At 39.3% G+C, this 18,081-nt stretch overlaps 1 protein-coding gene across 6 annotated transcripts; it reads right to left on the reverse strand.

Annotated features, from left to right (window-relative positions):
* Positions 1–5: 5 nt before the first annotated feature.
* Positions 6–16,976, reverse strand: LOC308188100 (DNA excision repair protein ERCC-5-like). 6 transcript variants are annotated; one of them, XM_080576756.1, is made up of 16 exons: positions 16,832–16,976; positions 15,655–15,775; positions 14,846–15,021; positions 14,228–14,343; positions 12,694–12,783; positions 11,866–11,926; positions 10,844–10,987; positions 9,689–9,896; positions 8,485–9,444; positions 7,910–8,142; positions 7,400–7,519; positions 5,701–5,914; positions 3,898–4,042; positions 2,892–3,092; positions 2,003–2,087; positions 6–657 (listed from the first exon to the last, which is right to left on the reverse strand). In XM_080576756.1, the coding sequence occupies exons 2-16, from the start codon at positions 15,740–15,742 to the stop codon at positions 109–111; spliced, it is 3,390 nt and encodes a 1,129-aa protein (XP_080432882.1). In that variant the 5' UTR covers positions 15,743–15,775; positions 16,832–16,976; the 3' UTR covers positions 6–108. The 6 variants fall into 6 exon arrangements, with proteins under 6 accessions (XP_080432882.1, XP_080432879.1, XP_080432880.1 ...); XM_080576753.1 differs by having other exon boundaries at positions 12,694–12,786; XM_080576754.1 differs by lacking the exon at positions 16,832–16,976 and adding an exon at positions 16,520–16,825 and having other exon boundaries at positions 12,694–12,786.
* Positions 16,977–18,081: the final 1,105 nt, after the last annotated feature.

Raw genomic sequence — 18,081 nt, forward strand, 5'->3', positions numbered from 1 at the left:
AATGCAGGTGAATAATTTATTTTTTTTTATATACAAATTCATTAGAATACTTACAGAGTTTAAGTCATAAAAAACCCATACCCAATCTATCTTTAAGACTTTTTTTCTTTAAGGATTTTTCTTTTTTTTTCCTCTCTTATTCTGCGGTTTCTGTTTTCTGCCCTCAAACACAGATTTGGCAGTCACCATGATCAGGTTTCCCAGTTCTTCATCCTCACCACTTGAGCTACTGTACCCCTTTTTATGGTCTGCTTTCTCTACATTAGAGGCAATTTTCCTCCTTTTGCTCTCATCTAAATCTCTGCTTTCCACTTCCTCTGCTGAGGAGTCACTAGAAGTTTCTGAGAGATGCAAATTCCCAACAAAACCGCCTCCATATAAAGGTTCCTTTCTGAAATCTGAATGCTTCCTTCTTTTTCCACTTTGGATTTCTGTTGCCATGGCTTGATGATTTGAGCAGTCTGAAGTACTTCCCCCTTTCCTTTTCTCATGTTGTTTAAGTTCTTTCTCCATAACAGCAGTAGCTTCCCGAATTTCATCAGCTTCTTCTTTTTCCTTTCTCTTCAGACAAGTCACAGCTCTGCGTAGTCTCTGACTTTTAATAGCTTGTTTTTCATGCTGTGCTAGTCTGAAGAATGAATCAATTCGAAGCTGAGTCTACCAAAAATAAAACAGTGAAACAGCTTTGGATGTTTTGTGACAGGAATTCAGTTGTTATCTAAGATATACTGTAAAGCATCATAAACTAAAGCAGGACGAATGACTAATGAAATCAGTATGCATATGGGTAAGATGTATTATTACAGTAATACCTGTACTTTTATAATAAATTATGCAGTAAGAACCTTCATAGAAACTAAGGGCAAACTCCAGTTAATAAAAATTTCACATTGTGTATGTGATTATGGTTAGATATACATTGCTATTTTCAACCCTAATACAGAGAACCTTTGCAGTGTTAAGTACGTCCTTGCAAACATGTCCTTAGCTGCACGCCGTTAAAACAATAGAACATTTACTAACAAATACTGCTAACAACACTTCACACCTGCATATGCCAGTGCAACAAAATGCTGCCATTGAACTTGAGCTCAAACACATGCTGCTACAGTAGAGAGATTGAGAGTAGGACTAGAAGCAGTTGCACACAATGGATCTGTTACTCAACTATAGCCAGGCTTGCTGTATAGACTATACTAGTCCTCTCCGGTCTCCCTAAAATCAGCTAAGGAGACAGACACTTCCAAAGGCTGTTCCAGTCAACCTGAAAGTGTATGGATCTAACGACAGTTTTGTGGTACCTTTCAAGCCTTTGACTAGAGACAGCCTAGGGGAATGGTGCAGGCTACGTCTTGCTGGTAGCAAAAGGAGAAAAGAATCCTAGCTTAGGTAATCCGTTCTGCAAATAACTTTTAGAGTAGCTCAGCACACAACACTATTCACTTTTAAGTTGTATGAAAGCTGACAGTACGTTTATTTGTAAAGCTGAGTAATATTATAAATGGGCTCTTGGTCAATGGTTCAGTCTGTACTCCTTAAAGGATTGGTATGGTACCCAATAGTCCGTTTCACTTTACCAAAGTCTTAGGGGCATTTTTATAAATCATTTTAAGAGACAAAACACAGTCTTTTAAAAGCACAAAAGGTACTTGAGGTACTTGTAGTTCCAGCTACATCTGGAGCAAACAGCAACTTGGACTTGAGATAGCTGCTTGATAGATTACCAGTTTGTAAACCAACTACTGAAATTACAACCTTTGAAATTACATAGAGTGCCTCACAGTACACCCAAATCATAAAGAAACAAAGTCTAGAGAACTGTTTACTGACATATATATATAATTTGTATTTATTTATATATATTTATAAAAAAGATAAAAATATGGTCGAATTGTAGCTTCCAATAAATATATTTTTAGATTAAAGCCTCGCTGTTCATTTTAAAATGGATCTTTTACAATTTTCCAGCTAGGCTTAAGTTTTACACAGTTCTATACTTTACCTGCTGCAAGTTCAGCTGTTTCATCACAGGCAAAAGGACTTCATCTATCTTTGTCCTTGTCCAGCCAAAATGATCCTTACAGAACGTGCAGAAAGTTAAGGAACATTAAAAATGGTTATTGCTACTATTTTGTAAACACAAAATAAAAATTCCTCAAATAACCGATGTCCTGAGGAAGGCTACTCTATGTCAACATTTTTACTACTACAAAAACAAACAAAATGCCTCAAGTTATTAAACCCAACTTATGTGGATGATTCTAATATTATTTGATGTGTGTTCATCATGCCATCACATCTGTTTGTTACAGAACTTCTCTAATACCAGCACTACCCAAAGTGTGCCTCCAGGAAGAAAAAGCTCATTTTGGCTATACAGTACTGCCGTAAAATGCAATACCTGTAAATAAATTACTTTTACATTTGCACACCCTGAAATTTTCATTTACTGTTTAAAACATTATTAGTTCTGCACGCATTGCCATCTACTTTTCAACAACTCACTGCAGCTCAAGCTGCAACCGGTGCAAGAAATAGACATTACTGAAAGGAATGCAGTAAATAAATAGCTTTTGAAACTCACATGTGAAAGACAGAACAGTTACAGAAGCATAACGTCACAACAAGCTGCTCAGTCCAGCTATGAGACCAGATTCAAAGTGAAGCAGGAGGGCAGCACAGCCTCAAATGCCATATGTGCATAGCTACATTCTTTTCAATTCCAGAGCTGGTATCAGCGTAGGAGAGCGCACACAGCTGGGGCAAGGAGGCCCCTCACACCAATGAGACGTTAAGAATTTGGCACACTGCTACCGAGTCACTACCTAGCCTTACGAACTTTAATCTGGATACTTTTAGCTAACAACTCCTGTCTTATAGTAAAAGGATATTCTCTGATCTGTTCTACATCAGGCTTCCCCCAGGTGAACGAACCCCTTGTTTCATCCACCACAGGCTTCAGGTACGCTTCTGCTACCGCTGGATTCGGGAAACCTGAAGAAAGCTGCAGCTCCCGCAACTTCTTCTTGACTTTGGTATCATGTGGATTAGGTCTCATTTTCTTATTTTTCTGAGCCTCCTGCCACCACTCACTGAAAAACAGAGGAAAGCATTCATTTGTCCCCATAAAATGTAACTTGGAATGTCAAGAGCATCCATGCTAACTTAAATGGCTTTAATCAGACTCCCTACTTCAGTTGCTGCATGACATGAGGTAGGAAATTTTCAAATAAAAATGGCCAAAGGGACGTATAACCTGAAAGCAGAAAGGACGAAACATATACAGTCAATACAGCTATTGCCAGCCAAGGTACCAAACGTCACCTGGATTCCCCCTAAGCAGCTAAACAGAAGGCCTTAAATTCAGTCTTATTTGGGAAGGACATACCACATGTAACAATCATTTTTGGAGGGTTTTTTTTTGAAAAGGAAAAATTAAAAAGGACTTCTAACCATCCTCATGATTGCCAATACAGCTGGCATGGCATTCTTCAAACCTTGTTCTTCCCCACAGCCTACCTGTCTGTCTCTTTCCAGGTCATCCATTCCTCACTCATCAAGTCTCTTTTCTCTATGAGCAAGCTACAGGACCTTCTCACATACTCAGGGAGAAACAACCTCCACTCCACTAGGGATCCAGCTCTGCAATGAACTCAGAGGCAGTTGCACAGTTCTAAAGCTGTTCTATTATCTTCATTAGTCTCGTGGTAATTGCTGTATCAACATATTTTATTTACCTGCCATTTCAAATACCGATACAACGAGTCACATATTTTATAGTTAACTCAGAGTCCTTAACGATGCTCATATGTTTTGTTGAATGCTTAAGCAGCAGCAAAGTGTATTTACTAACATTCATATTATAGAAAGACATGAAAAAGATACAACAAAGCATACGCGAATTTTATGAGAGGTTCCAGTCCACGCCCAGGAAATTCATTTAAGATCTCCATCGCTGTTACAAAGCCAACATTTGGGATGCCCTCGGTGTAGTCACTTCCAAGCAAGTATGCCAGATTGATTAACTTGCTTCGATCCAACCCTGTGAAAGACAGTAAACCAAATATAACCAGTGCATTCTGCATCTGTTCTCTTCCAGAAAATTTAATATTTTTAATTCGTAAGACAAACGACAAAAGAAATACAGATGCATTAACATCAGAATTTGCTAAATTATATTCTGGAGCAGTGTCAATATGCTACTGCTAGCTCAAGCACCATAGTTGTATTTGCTAGCTTAGCATAGTTTAGCACATCTTGCCAAAATTAATGCATTACAGTGCAGAAATCCAGATTTCCCCTATGGTCTTCAAGAGCTAAGAGATAATATTTTACATATATTTCTCCAGTTACTGTCCTGTTCTCATCTAATGCCAACCTGAATTTAGCAATTCCTGAATCAGCAATAAAAATATTCAAATCCTCAGTTTTGAATTCTAGTCTACAATATCAACACCTCTGCTTTTTGAAAGTGCTCCCAAACTGGAAGTCATTTGCTCTGTGCTAGTGCAGTTACTCCAATAGACCAAAAGAGCCCCAAAAACAGCTAGAAAGAAGAAAGAACTCAGTTGACCTCTTCTTCTGGGTACATTATAAGATCTGAGACAACCAGACTGATTTGCAGTGACTAACTTCAGGAGTTTACATCAAAAATAAATATTCCTGTGGAGAAAAGAAGGAACGTGTGTCTAAGCCCCCATCAGAATGCCAGTCAGGATACTCACTAACTGTCAGGCAAGAAGAAGAACTGTTTAATGCATAGAAAGGGAGTAGCAGTAAAAGACTGCAGAGGAATGTGACATGAAGACAGATGATGACTATTTTTCAATAAATAAATAACATCTCTGGTTTATTGCATTAGTAGCAGCTAAAAATCATGTGTGCTTTTGCAGAACTTCTTTACAAGTAAACTACAGTGGCATACCTAAAATAAGTAGGGAAAGTTTCATTCAGCTTGCTGGGAAAATAAATCAAAAACATTTTTCACCACATAAAAAATGTGTAATTTTACATGCTGAAGGACTAGAATATTATTTCAAAGACCATATCCCAAAAATGTCAAAGCTGAATTTAACTGAGTTCTGCCATTACATTTATGTTCAAGACAAAAAAAATTGTAAAAATTGGCTCATATTTTCCTTAATACACTTCAGACAACACTGAAGCTTAACAGTTCAATATAATTAGCAACAATTTGATCAGATAGGTACAAGAACAATCAGAAGAAAAAACTGTCAATACTAACTAAAAAAAAACAAAAAACTTTTCACAGAGCATATAAGTACACTGGATCCATTTTTAATCATTATGTGTCATTATGTCCAAAATAAACTTCCATTTCCAGAATGTTACAAATCTGATGACATCAGAATACAGTTTTCCCACATTAGAAAAGTCATACTGACATTTACCCAGAACCTGGCACTGTAGTTCATGCCTCCAGCCTTTACTGATCATCACACTAACTCACTGCATTAAATGCAGGTGTACCAGGCAGCTGCAAATTCAGAGGGGTCAACTGAATTTGCATCATGCATTAAAAACAGCAACCCAATTGAATTTCTTTAGAGACTTTCCAAATAACAGACATTTTATACACCTGTTATGTAGGAATCCTGTAGGGAATTCAACTTCAAAAAGATATGTGGCAAAGCTGTCCTATCAAAGACTGTATCTAACAGATCAGTTGCTGAGCCTTACCTAGCTGGTTTTGAAAATCAATGTATTGATAATATTCCACATATTTGTTTTGACTGAAGAAATTTTTATAAACATGCCGTGCACCAAATAACCAAACATCGCTATCATCAGTGATTGTCCCAGAGGTCTGGTCAGTGAGGTCCAGTATAGCACACTGTGCCTCCGCTTCCATTGGAGCTTCGATGTATGGAATGCCAAACAGACGGAGGAGCTCCTGTAAGAGACAAAGCAGTTAATATTTCATCTGAAAAATGAAATTTTAATGTTTTTCTACATGACTCAAAACTGCTAGATTCACACTTGGGAGGTATTTAATATTTCACAGCAAATCCTAATTTCAACAAGAGAGCACTATGTACAGTTAAGTCAAAGCAGAAATCCCACTTACTCATCTCAAGAAGATAGTGCACCACTTGATCACACTATTGCTGCAGAGTTTGAGAATCTCCTGTATTAATCACACAAACAAGCTCAAGTTTTGTACTTTCTACAGCCACTACTTTACCATGGAGAAAAGTCCATGCATTATAGTTATGTGGACTCCACGAAGAAAGAAAGATGGAGGTTAAAAAAAATAAAATAAAATTAGTCATCACCTTAGCTCAGAAAATAGCTAGAATGCCTATGAGAAATATGTGTATCTGCTAACTAACAGCAAGCAGACTAGCCATCCTCTGGATGGTGGTTTGATACACATGTATTTCGATACATTTTACACGATCTGCTTTTACAGAATACATTGCTTAACCTCAGTTAAGTATCTCATACACAAGAGGTTTACATACAAGTGTTACACAATTCTGGATTGCTTCATCTCCAGGAATCATACTTTCCATTTACACTCCTGCACCCAATAGAATGTCTATAGAACATATCTAGATATAACAATCTAGAATATATATAATCTGAAGATATTGTATATGTTATAATATTATATTATATACAATCTGGATTTATAATAATCACTGCAAAAGCTAAGGTATAAATTTTATTAAATATATATTTAATATGCATATATGTAGTGTATATGTTGTGCAGTACCATTATATGGCACATGATATTACAGAAGCACAATCTCCTGGCCTTCAAAAAAATCATCTGAAGAAACAAGTATGAGCAAATATTTAACATAAGAAAGAAAAATTTCGATCACTTTACAGCCACCCTAATTATTCCTTTTACACACACAAAAAAAAATACAAACTTACATGTATGTCTCAGAATTTGTTGGCATAATTTTACTGCATCATAGATGCCATCACTACTGTACTATATTACAGTTGCATTAACTTACACTGTATTTCAAGTAGTCCTTCCATTTGACTGGATTATCCTTTCAATGTTAATATTCTAACAGCAGTTACAGGTTTACGCAGGTATTACTGGTGAGATTCCTTAAAAAGATCAAGCTGGCACAACCTTAAAAGGCTGATGCTTTAAAAATATTAATTTACTCATAATTTAAATATCATTTTATGGTGTTATAGCATTTATTTGAAATTCTTGGGATTGAAGGTTAATCTCAATTATGTTCAATATTTAAAATCAAGCAGACTGAAGAAAACAAGCTTCTAAGAGGAAGAAAAGGTGACCCATAACTAAAGAAAATAACAAACAGCTTTTAAGAAAATGTTCAACTACGAGGGTGGGGGGACACATCTTACCCTACATCATATCAAAATGATTCAAAAAATACTACCTGGCTTTCCAAGAACATCTGTCCTGTTACAGAAGAAGCAACACGCTCCTGCTGCTGTTTTTGAGCCTGAAGCACATCCTGCTCAACAGAAAGGTCATCTTCTAATTCTTCTAGTTCTTCCTGAAAAACAAAACAAGATTTTGGTCATTTCAACAATTTAGTACTTTACTACGTACTTTGCCTAAGGACACCTAAGTCTACAATTATCATTATTCTAATAGTATATGCTCCATTAATTCATGCTAAGAAGTTGTCATAGTTTCTCTAAAGCAGTAAGTTACAAGACCATAGATAAGGCTTCTTATCAGAGTGCTAAAACCTTACATTTTCCCTCCAATTTCAGAGAGATTATGGTTAACTGTAATCTTTAAGGAAAAATCAGCCCCCATAAAATTAAAATGAATATATGAAAACAATGAAATGGTAAAGAGCTGCCCAATGGTTTTCCTTAAAAAGTATTTGGGGACAGAGCACTTCATTACCAGCTCAGAACAAATAACAAGGAGTTACCAAACTGATGTCTTGCCACTCATCTGCTGCGTCTTTACCATCATTTTCTTGTTCAGCATTCTGACTGTTTGTCAGCTGCGCTCCATCAGACTGCTTCTGCAAGTCCTGCGTGACAACATCTTGTCTGTCCTTCTCCATTTCTGAAAGTGCTGGTTTTTCAACCAGTCTCTCATCATATTTAGTAGGTGAATCACCCTCATTACTGATTTCAGCATCCACTTCAATAAAGCTTCCTATAAAAGGAAAATAAACTCCTTAGTTTTGTCTTGCTAAATGCAAAAAAACAGAAATAAGGATTGTGAAACTACAGAAACCAAGTAGTTGACCATTCCATACACCAGTTAATCACGTTCAAGGTACAGAACAGCATGCTGTCCTCCTCCATATCGTATACCCAGGTTTCAACAAAACAGCATAAGCCCAAGGGGAAAATATAGCTCAGATTTTTTTCCCAATCCATACGTATGCAGGAATGGATGTGTTTTAAAGCATTTCTTAAAAGAGAAGGTTAAATTGACTTCAAATAAAACAAGGCCATATTTTCTTATCTTTTTATATGATTAAAAAACACATACCATCAGAATCACTGTCTTCAGACTGTGTTATGCCTTCTCTTTCCTCCTTAGGACCTTCTGCTGGTGGAAAAAAAATAATTTCCTTTTGTACCTCAGATACATTCTCTTCTGTTTGTAAAATTACTTCCTCTATATTTTTAGAAGTTTTCAAGTTTTCCTCAGTTTCAGAAAGGTCTGCTGCTTCACTGTGAATCAAAGACTCTATACTAGTTTCTGCAGGGGAATAGCTTGGCTTCTGAATGCACAAGTTTGTATCCTTGTTTTCCAAAGAATTTGAGTTCATTTTTGAATCATTTTCTTCTTTATCATCATCTTCTTTTTCTTTTCTAGCATCATCAACACAAGAATAATTTTCAGCTGTGGATATACTGGTGCCCTTGGGTGTAATTTGATTTTTTTCCAACTCCTGACTCTTTTGTCCAAATTCAGAGTCTTGCATAATCACTTGGTTTGATGAATGAATTGCAGACGTAGGTATTTTTTTATCCTCCCGTACTTCAGGAACATGATCTTCCTCATCTGAGCTACTAAGCAGAAAATCCTTCACTTCTGACCTTTCTGTTAGCACTCTATCAGTTCTAACAGTAACAACTTCCTCCTCTTCATCATCATCATCGTCGTCATTCAGAGCTCGCTGAATTGCCCATAATGTTCTCGGAGACACGCTGCCTTCCTCTGTTATAGATGGGACAACGTTCAAGCGTCCTTCATCTTTGTACCCCAATTCTTCTTCCGAGCTGCTTTCCGCCATAGCTGCCTGGATAGCAAGCAAAGTCTGGGGAGAGGGTGGTGCTGTTACTACATTTTTATCTTTCTCTGTCTGCAACTTGTCAGATGCAACTACTCCTGCATTCGCAGGAGATTCATTCATGTTATTCAACTTCGTAAATTCAGTCGTTTTCGATGAGGGTCCTGCAGTAGCTTCCAAGTCTCTACTAGTAGCTTCTTTTGCTTGAATACCTGAAAAGAAACATTTCAGTAAAAGACCGTTTTATACTAGCATTCCATCTTACATGAGGAAAAAGTTCATTTGAAAGTTAATAAACCAGTTTTCTACATTTGCTGATCATAATTAATTTTAGCTAACAGCACTGCAAAATTCATACATACACCTGTAAACAATATTCAATGCTTTTCTTAAAATTAATGGCTGCAGACTGCACACACGAAATAAGACATTTTATAAAATGGAGAGCTGACATACCTTTTATTAAGATATAGTGAGAAGTGTCTTCAGAAATTACCCTTCTAGATTCCACTTCTTTCACAAAACCACCTTCATTTTCGTACTGTTCTTGGATTGGACCTGAGTGTTGTTGATTCAATTCTTTTTCTACGTTTTCTATGCACCGATTGAGGTTGCTTTTCTTAAGCAAACCCCTAAGCTGGTACTGGGAAAAGTCACTGGACTCCTTAAAAAAAATAATAGTCCAAGTAAATTTAAATAAAATGCCACCAGCTGTACCTTTATGCAAGTGCACTTACCACGCTCATGAGAGCCTTTTAATAGAAATATTTTCCTATTTCCTTTAAGCAGATAACATTTGTCTTTTGTTGACTGCTGCACTCCCAAGCAAAAGTGCTATTAGCATCGTAATGCACATTAGAAGTCTAACAGGTAAATAGTTTTGAATGCTGGCTAAACACAATGAGACGTAAGTGACATGACCAACAAAGGTTAGCTGGCTAATGGGCCTGGTCCCCATCTTAAAAGCAACACCATTTTCACAGAATCCATATGTGGGTGGTTTTAAGATGTTGCCCACCACTAGATGCTCCTTAGCGTACACTCTGGCACAAGCTATCATTTCATCTGACAGATACAGCACTTTAAAAAAATCTAACCGTGCTTTGAATAGCTGATCTAGAAGTAAGCACTGTAGGGTTCTCTGTTTGTCTCTGAACGGCTTTAGTATCACATCTGCCTGAGTTACAGCTATGAAGGTCTTTTCCCAGCTGCCAGCTTCCCTAACAACCTGAGGGTTTGGACTTCAAGCTGTGTTCATTCTGCCTGATTTATCCACATTAGTGATACATTCTTGCAATTGGAACGTTGGGCATAATGCTGCTGAGGCATGAGACACAGCGTGATTTATTCGTTCTTGCCAAACTGAATTAGCTCTGCCAATTTTAGTAGAAATCAAGAGATAGGACACTGAATGCACACATGGGAAGGATCTGTTAAGAGTTATTACCTCGTTGTTTTTCTTTCCCCCTCAACATAACATCTCTCATTAAATAGGCTTGGGAGTAAAGCTCTGCAGATGTGATACCCTTATGTAGTCTTCATCTGCATTAATGGCAATAGCTCCATTCTAATGACTTAAAACTATTCTAAAAATATTCTAAAAAGTATTACCTCTGGCATTGCTTCAAACAATGTTCTTTTTCGTTTTGTAAATTCTTTCATATCAGTCAAGATCTCATGTTTTATTTCTGGAGGCAGCTTGTTAAAATCTTCTGACTCAATATCTATAGAATGAGGGTTTTCAAATAATTCTTCCTATAAAAATGGAAAAAGAAACATTTATTTTGTATTAACACCCATCAATAACTATGAAGTATTTCCATTATTATTTCAAATTGAAAAAAACACCTACAAAACCATGGTTGCTATTTCCTATACTGTGAAAAAAAAAAAACAGTAAAGAAAAAACTAGAGCACCAAATACTTACCTAATTATTGACATACACTCCATAGGCTATAACTTAAAAACTTGGTTTTGTTCTTTTTATAAAAAGACATTTAGTATGAATCACATAAACAAGTTTTACAGCCTCAGCAAGTCTGATTTTATCACTCAAATGAGGTTTTTTTTTGCAAACTACTTCAAACATTAACTATACTTGCAAAAGAATTTTTTATTTTTGTTTTTCATTTGCATGAAAAAACAATAATGTCACTGTTGAATATGTATTCTGCTTAAATGATGTATTTATTTTCTCCTCTTCTCCTGAGATGAACGCATCAGAAAAGAATACAGAATTTATCTGTGAAAACTCAAAGACCAGTGTTTCAACATCAATTCTTATCTGGAGAAGTATGCAAATTCTGCTAAGGATGCTGTCTTATTTCGTTTGCACACATCTCATGAAATGCACACATTCCATTTTTGCCATTACAAAAAAGAATTCTTCACTTATCCAGAAAAAATATTTAAAAATCCTATTTTGCTGTATTCTAGAGAAGAAAATTTCATTTGCATTTTCTGGTTAGTAGGAAAACAAGGCATCCTTAAAATTAACTTGTGTGCTTTATCAATAATGCTTTAATAAGACTTATAACCGCAAACCCAAACACTGTTGTTTGTTTTTTTTTTTTAAACAGAGCATGTAAATACAGGATAGCTCTCAATAACAAGGGAATTAGAATGCATTTACCTGCAGTATCTTTTTTTGGCTCATTCTCACTTCCCATTCTTTTTCGTCTTCCTCCTCTGAGCTAAAAATCACAAGAGAAAAAAGATGTAGATATTTCCCTGGGTAAATGAAATACCTATAAAAGGCCATTAGTCTTCCCTTCACTGATACATAGAAAAATTCACACACAACAGCAAACTACACACACGCAAACAAATATAAATAAAATTCAAAAAGGTATGAACAGAAGGCAAGAAGGCAGACTTCTCTGAGTTAAACTGAGATGAACATAATTTTTGCTTTTTAAATAATTAACTGATTCTTATTCGGTCAGCATTTAAATTATATGAAAGTATATAAAGTATACATAAACTGTGCAAAGAGTAATCTAATGGATACGTTTCCACTTAGACTTATTTAAGATATCACAAATTTGACAAGTACATACAAAGTCTACTTTTGCTCAACACATCTACACTACTAAATGAGGGGACACAAACCAGAATCCGGCTACCACACACGAGCTACCCCAACTTGAACAGTCGGGTTCATTTAGTCACATAGATGTAGTCACAGAAAGTGAGATAGCACTTTCAGCCCTGAACATGAATTCAGAGTAGAATACTAATCTGTGGGCTGAAAGCTTGTTCTGTTATTTTCCAATAAATAATTAGAAGACTTCTGAATCCAGAGTTAGAATCCTATCTGTCCAAAAAGAAACTGAAATAAAACATAAATATACTTCACATATTATGGAGTCACATGGGTCAAAAGTCTTTCAGCAACACTTTTATACTCTTATCTGAGTTTATTTTAGCCATTTTATCTATTTTTCTTAATTCTACCTACCTGTTCTTCTCTTCATTCTCTAAAGAAGGCAATACATATATATCATCAATTTCTTCTCTTCGAACTTGTGTTATACTGGGCAAAACTTCACTGCTTAGGGGGAAAAAAAGCGATTAATAGATACATAAAATTTACCTGCCACTTGTAAATAAGAGGAAAAAAATGTCTGGGAGAGGGAAACATAACCCCCATTTTTAAAAGGGAAAAAAGGAATACCTGGGGAACTACAGGCTAGTTGGTCTCACCTCTGTGCCCAGCAAGATCATGGTGGAGATCCTCCTGGAAACTAAACTAAGGCACACGGAAAATAAGGAGGTGATTGGTAACAGCCAACATGGCTTCACTAAGGGCAGATCGTGCCTGACAAATCTGGTGGCCTTCTACGACAGGGTTACAGCATTGGCGGATAGGGGAAGAGCACGTGACATCATCTACCTGGCCCTGTGCAAAGCATTTGACACTGTCCCCCATGATGCCCTTGCCTCTAAATTAGAGAGACATGGATTTGACAGATGGATCACTCGGTGGGTAAGGAATTGGCTGGATAGCTGCACTCAAGGAGTTGTGGTCAACAGCTCAATGTCCAAGTGGAGATCAGTGACGAGTGGTGTTCCTCAGGGGTCGGTGTTGGGTCCAGCGCTGTTTAACATCTTTGTTGTGGACATGTACATGGGATCAAGCGTACCCTCGGCAAGTTTGCCTCCGACACCAAGCTGAGTGGTGTGGTTTACACGCTGGAGGGAAGGGATGCCATCCAGAGGGACACAGACAAGCTTGAGAGGTGGGCCTGTGTGGACATCATGAGGTTCAACAAGGCCAAGTGCAAGGTCCTGCATCTGGGCCAGGGCAATCCCAAGCACAAATACAGACTAGATGGAGAATGGATTGAGAGCAGCCCTGAGGAGAAGGACCTGGAGTGCTGGTTGACGAGAAGCTTGACATGAGCCAGCAATAAGCCCTTGCAGCCCAGAAAGCCAATCGTACTCCGGGCTCTCCTCTTGTGAGACCCCACCTCGAACCCTGCGTTCATCTCAGGGGCCCCAGCACAAGAAGGACAGGGAAGTATAGAATGAGCCCAGAGGAAGGACACAAAGATAATCATAGGGCTAGAGCATCTCTCCTAGAAAGACACGTTGAGGAAGTTGGGGTTGTTCAGCCTGGAGACGAGAAGGCTCCAGGGAGACCTTACAGTGACCTTCCAGTACCTAACAGGGGCTACAGGAAAGCTGGGGAGGGACTGTTTGTCAGGGAGTGCAGTGATGGGACAAGTGGGAATGGCTTTAAACTAAAAGAGAGTAGATTTAGATTACATATAAGGAAGAAATTCCTTTCTATGAGGGTGGCAAGGCACTAGAACAGGTTGCCCAGAGAAGCTGTAGACGTCCCAGCCCTGGAAGTGTTCAAGGTCAGGTTGGATAGGGTTTTGGGCAACCTGGTCCGGTGGGAGGTGTCCCTGCCCACGGCAGGGGGTTGGAATTAGATGATCTTTAAGGCCCTTTCCAACCCAAACCGTTCTGTGAATTTTTATTCCTACCTTCTGCCTGTAAGAGCAGTTTTGATTGCTTGTCTCTTCAAAAATGTTTTCAAGAGTTTCTCTGTAGTTGTCCTGGAATCACGCACGGCCACGTCCTTCCTGTGTCTTCGCTTAGCCTGTGAACATGAAATCAACAACAACAAAATTTTGCTCAATGCCGAAGACCAAATTACTCTAAAAATTCTGTGTGCTAAGCCTAAGAGCAACTCCTAACTCACTCTACACCAGTGGAGACACAGCCTTCAGATCCTATAAATCCTTCTGGGTTGGTGTCCTCTGTGGGACTCAGGAGTAGTTTTCAGCTTCTGAGTATAAATGCTTTTAAGATCAGGTCCATTCTGAAGCAACACCCAGGCTTACGCCATGATCTACTTCTCTGCAATCTGATTTCTATGCAAATCAAACCTGAATAAATATCTATCAAAAGGGAGCAGCTGCAAGCTCCACGAGATGACCAAAACTGGGACTGCAAAGAACATCTGCACAGCAGTGTCATTCAAGCCTTCCATCCTCATGGCTCAGAAGCACAAGCAGAACTCAAGGAATTTGAAAATTCTACTCATTAGCAACAGACATACATCCTATTTTGCATTGCAATGACCCTGCACAGGTACATACCAAAGTCTGTCTCTTCAGAAGCGGTGCCTCTCCATCAAAAACAAAGACAGGCCGAATTCGGAAAAACAGTAACTTGCAGAGTCGATTAAACAGAGTGAGGAGGTGAGCATTTTGTATGGAATTCCCACGACGATCTCTGGCTCCCTTTATTGCTTGGTTTAACCAAATACTAATATCTTAAAGAATGGTTAAGAAGAAATAATGTGCAATCCTACACATATATCATATTAACTGTTTCTATAAAGCGCACATACTTGACTGAGTGGCTTTTGCTCGCTGTTCCAGGCTTGGCCTATTGAAGCCCTGGTTATCCAAACACTCATGAACTTTGGAAAAAAATAAATTCTTCCCTCTGCCACTCTACACAAAGAGCAAAGTTGAAACTACCCCACAGCAAGTAGTATCTCCTCAGTTACGTTTACAAATAAATGAAAAGTAACTTCATCTGCATCTTTCTAACATATTTCCAGCATGTAATCAATGGAAGCTTACACAAAAGGATTTTAATTTTGTTCATCTTCCAGTCCTAACTAGTGTCACATTTATTTATAAAAAAAACAAAAACCTGCAGCCTAACATTTGTGTTAAAAGACTTGTTGAAAAGTCTTACTTTTAAAAAAATATAAACAAGCATAAAGGTCTTAGTATCCACATATTATAAAACATAAAAACTACTCATCAAAATATTGTCACAATTTAATATGAAAATTTTAAAAAGCCGAACGCAATAGATCACGTAGAAGTAAGAGAAATAGTTAAAATAACCTCCCTCACAAATTTGGCTCCTCAGCCTTACTTTTAAAGGATACCAACAGCAAGAATTTTTCCTTCTAGTGTTTCTGGGTTTATAGGTCTTCCGGTACATTCAAGCAGTTTCCAAAGTCCTTGAACTCCCATTGTTCTTTCTTAGCTACTTTGAGAGAGAAGAATCTAGGAGGAATAAATAAAAGTATAATTGAAAGGTTGTCTGAACCATTTATGCTTTATTAATGAAAACCCAGACCATTATTACTACAATTAGAAATAATAAACAAACAAAAACAAACATCCCACATCAAGAGCATCAAGACTAAAGAGGGGCTTTATTAAAAACCATCTACTGAATAACTTGCCAGTCACATAATGGCAAGTCAAGGTCTCTGCTGAAATTATCTCACATTCAAATGTGAGATTTAAAATAACAGAAGTCTGATTTGTTGTGCTACAAAGCGAGAAATGTGGTAAAATATATTCCCTTCCGAACAGGTCAAATTTAAATCACAGAATCATAGAATCATTAGGGTTGGGAGAGACCTCCAAGCTCACCTGGTCCAACCATCCCCCTGTCACCCACTGAACCATGTCCCCAAGCACCACGTCCAACCTTTCCTTGAACACCCCCAGGGACGGTGACACCACCACCTCCCTGGGCAACCCGTCCCAATGCCTGACTGCTCCTTCTGAGAAGAAACGCCTCAGAGTTCACGGTTGTAGAAAACTACTCGCATCTCAAAAAAAGCTAAAGGCAGACGATCTTTCATATTCAACAGGTGTATAAGGGTTATAAAGAGAAGAAAAAAACAAAACAAAAATAAACAAACAACCAAGAGATGAGTATAAACTGAGTTAGGTAAAATATCGCCCTTGCTGAACTAGCTTACGAAATCTGTTGGGCAAGAAGGGGTTCTTTCCTGCCTTTGCCTGCCAAGTAAAGGCGAACAAGCAGCATTCAATCGTTGTGGTAGAAGAGAAGCGCTGCCCGCAGATGCCCCCTGTACCACGGTCTGCTACGGGGGGTACGCCGCCCCCAGCCGGCGACCCTTCCCCCGAAGCCGCCCCACCGAAGCCCGTCAGGGTTCCGAGGACCCCCCTGGGATAGAGGCAAACGCCCCCACCCCCTCAGCCGGTCACGCACACCCTGACGGCCGCTCCCCGGCCCTCAGCGCCCCCGGTGCAGCGATGACCGTTGGGGCGGGGGCGACCGCCAGGGGCGCGCGCAGGGCTCACCTGAGGGGAGGGGGAGGAGAGGGAAGCGGCCGCGTCACGCCGAGAACGCCCTCGCGGTGCGAGGTGCGCATGCGCGCCCACCGCGTCGCCCGCCGGGAAGTGTGGTTCGCGGAGCGGGGCCCGGCGCCATGATGGGAGGGGCGGCGCGGGGCGGGGCGGGGCACAAAATGGCGGAGGCAGCGGGGGCCCCCTGGTGGGCAAGGGGCGGGCGGGCGGCGGGGGCCGGGGCTCCACGTTCAAAATCAAGAGATTCAAGTCCTCAGCTTGCAGAAATAAGTATTTAAAATTGCTCATCTGAAAAGTATCATCTTCAAAAGCCGCGGGGGTTTGCTAAGCAGGGGTTGCAAACATGATCCCTCATTTACCCATTTTCCTAAAGAAATCTAGTAACTGTAGGGCCACCACTCCAGGAACAAACAAAAGACAAAGTAGAAAACAAATTTTATTGAATGAGCAAAAGTCTGAAAGTATCCCGTTTTTGGTTTAACAAAAGCAGCAACCTACAAAAACCCTGCGTTCCATGAGAAATCAGTTTATGTCGAAAAAATGAATCCTTGAGCAGGTACAAACGTTCACACGCACAAAGGTACAACTGCTGAGATGCGTTTGGGCAAACACCTGAAGGAACCCCAAACCGGGGAGGGAAAAAACAAAGGGACTGCACGCAGACACCTGGAAAAACCTGAATCGTTTGCTGGCCCTCTAGAGGTATCAAAGAATGACAGAATGTTAGGGATTGGAAGGGACCTTGGAAGATCACCTAGTCCAATCCCCCTGCCAGAGCAGGAACACCTAGATCAGGTCACACAGGAAAACATCCAGGCAGGTTTTGAAAGTCTCCAGAGAAGGAGACTCCACAACCCCCCGGGGCAGCCTGTTCCAGTGCTCTGTCACCCTCACTGTAAAGAAGTTTTGTCTCATATTTAAGCAGAATCTCCTATGTTCCAGCTTGCACCCATTGCCCCTTATCCTCTCATTGGGTATCACTGAGAAGGGCCTGGCTCCATCCTCCTGACACTCACCCTTTACATATTTATAAATGTTAATAAGGTCACCCCTCAGTCTTCTCCAAGCTAGAGACCCAGCTCCCTCAGCCTTGCCTTGTAAGGGAGATGCTCCGCTCCCTTAATCATCCTCGTGGCTCTGCACAGGGCTCTCTCAAGCAGTTCCCTGTCCTTCTTGAACTGAGAGGCCCAGAACTGGATGCAATATTCTAGATGTGGTCTCACCAGGGCAGAGTAGAGGGGGAG

Source organism: Anser brachyrhynchus (genome assembly GCF_964034855.1).
Source record: "Anser brachyrhynchus genome assembly, chromosome: 1".
Classification (NCBI taxonomy): Eukaryota; Metazoa; Chordata; class Aves; order Anseriformes; family Anatidae; genus Anser; species Anser brachyrhynchus.

Bases quoted from the DNA above. Each gene is read 5' to 3' on its own strand.
- LOC308188100 (XM_080576753.1), bottom strand. From the start codon at position 15,742: ATGGGAGTTCAAGGACTTTGGAAACTGCTTGAATGTACCGGAAGACCT. The intron at 5,915-7,399 runs GTAGTATTTTTT...TGTCTCTTACAG, and splicing joins AGATGTTCTTGGAAAGCCAG to GAGCTCCTCCGTCTGTTTGG. The intron at 4,043-5,700 runs GTAAGGCTCAGC...TGTCTTTCACAG, and splicing joins TGATTTTCAAAACCAGCTAG to GGTTGGATCGAAGCAAGTTA.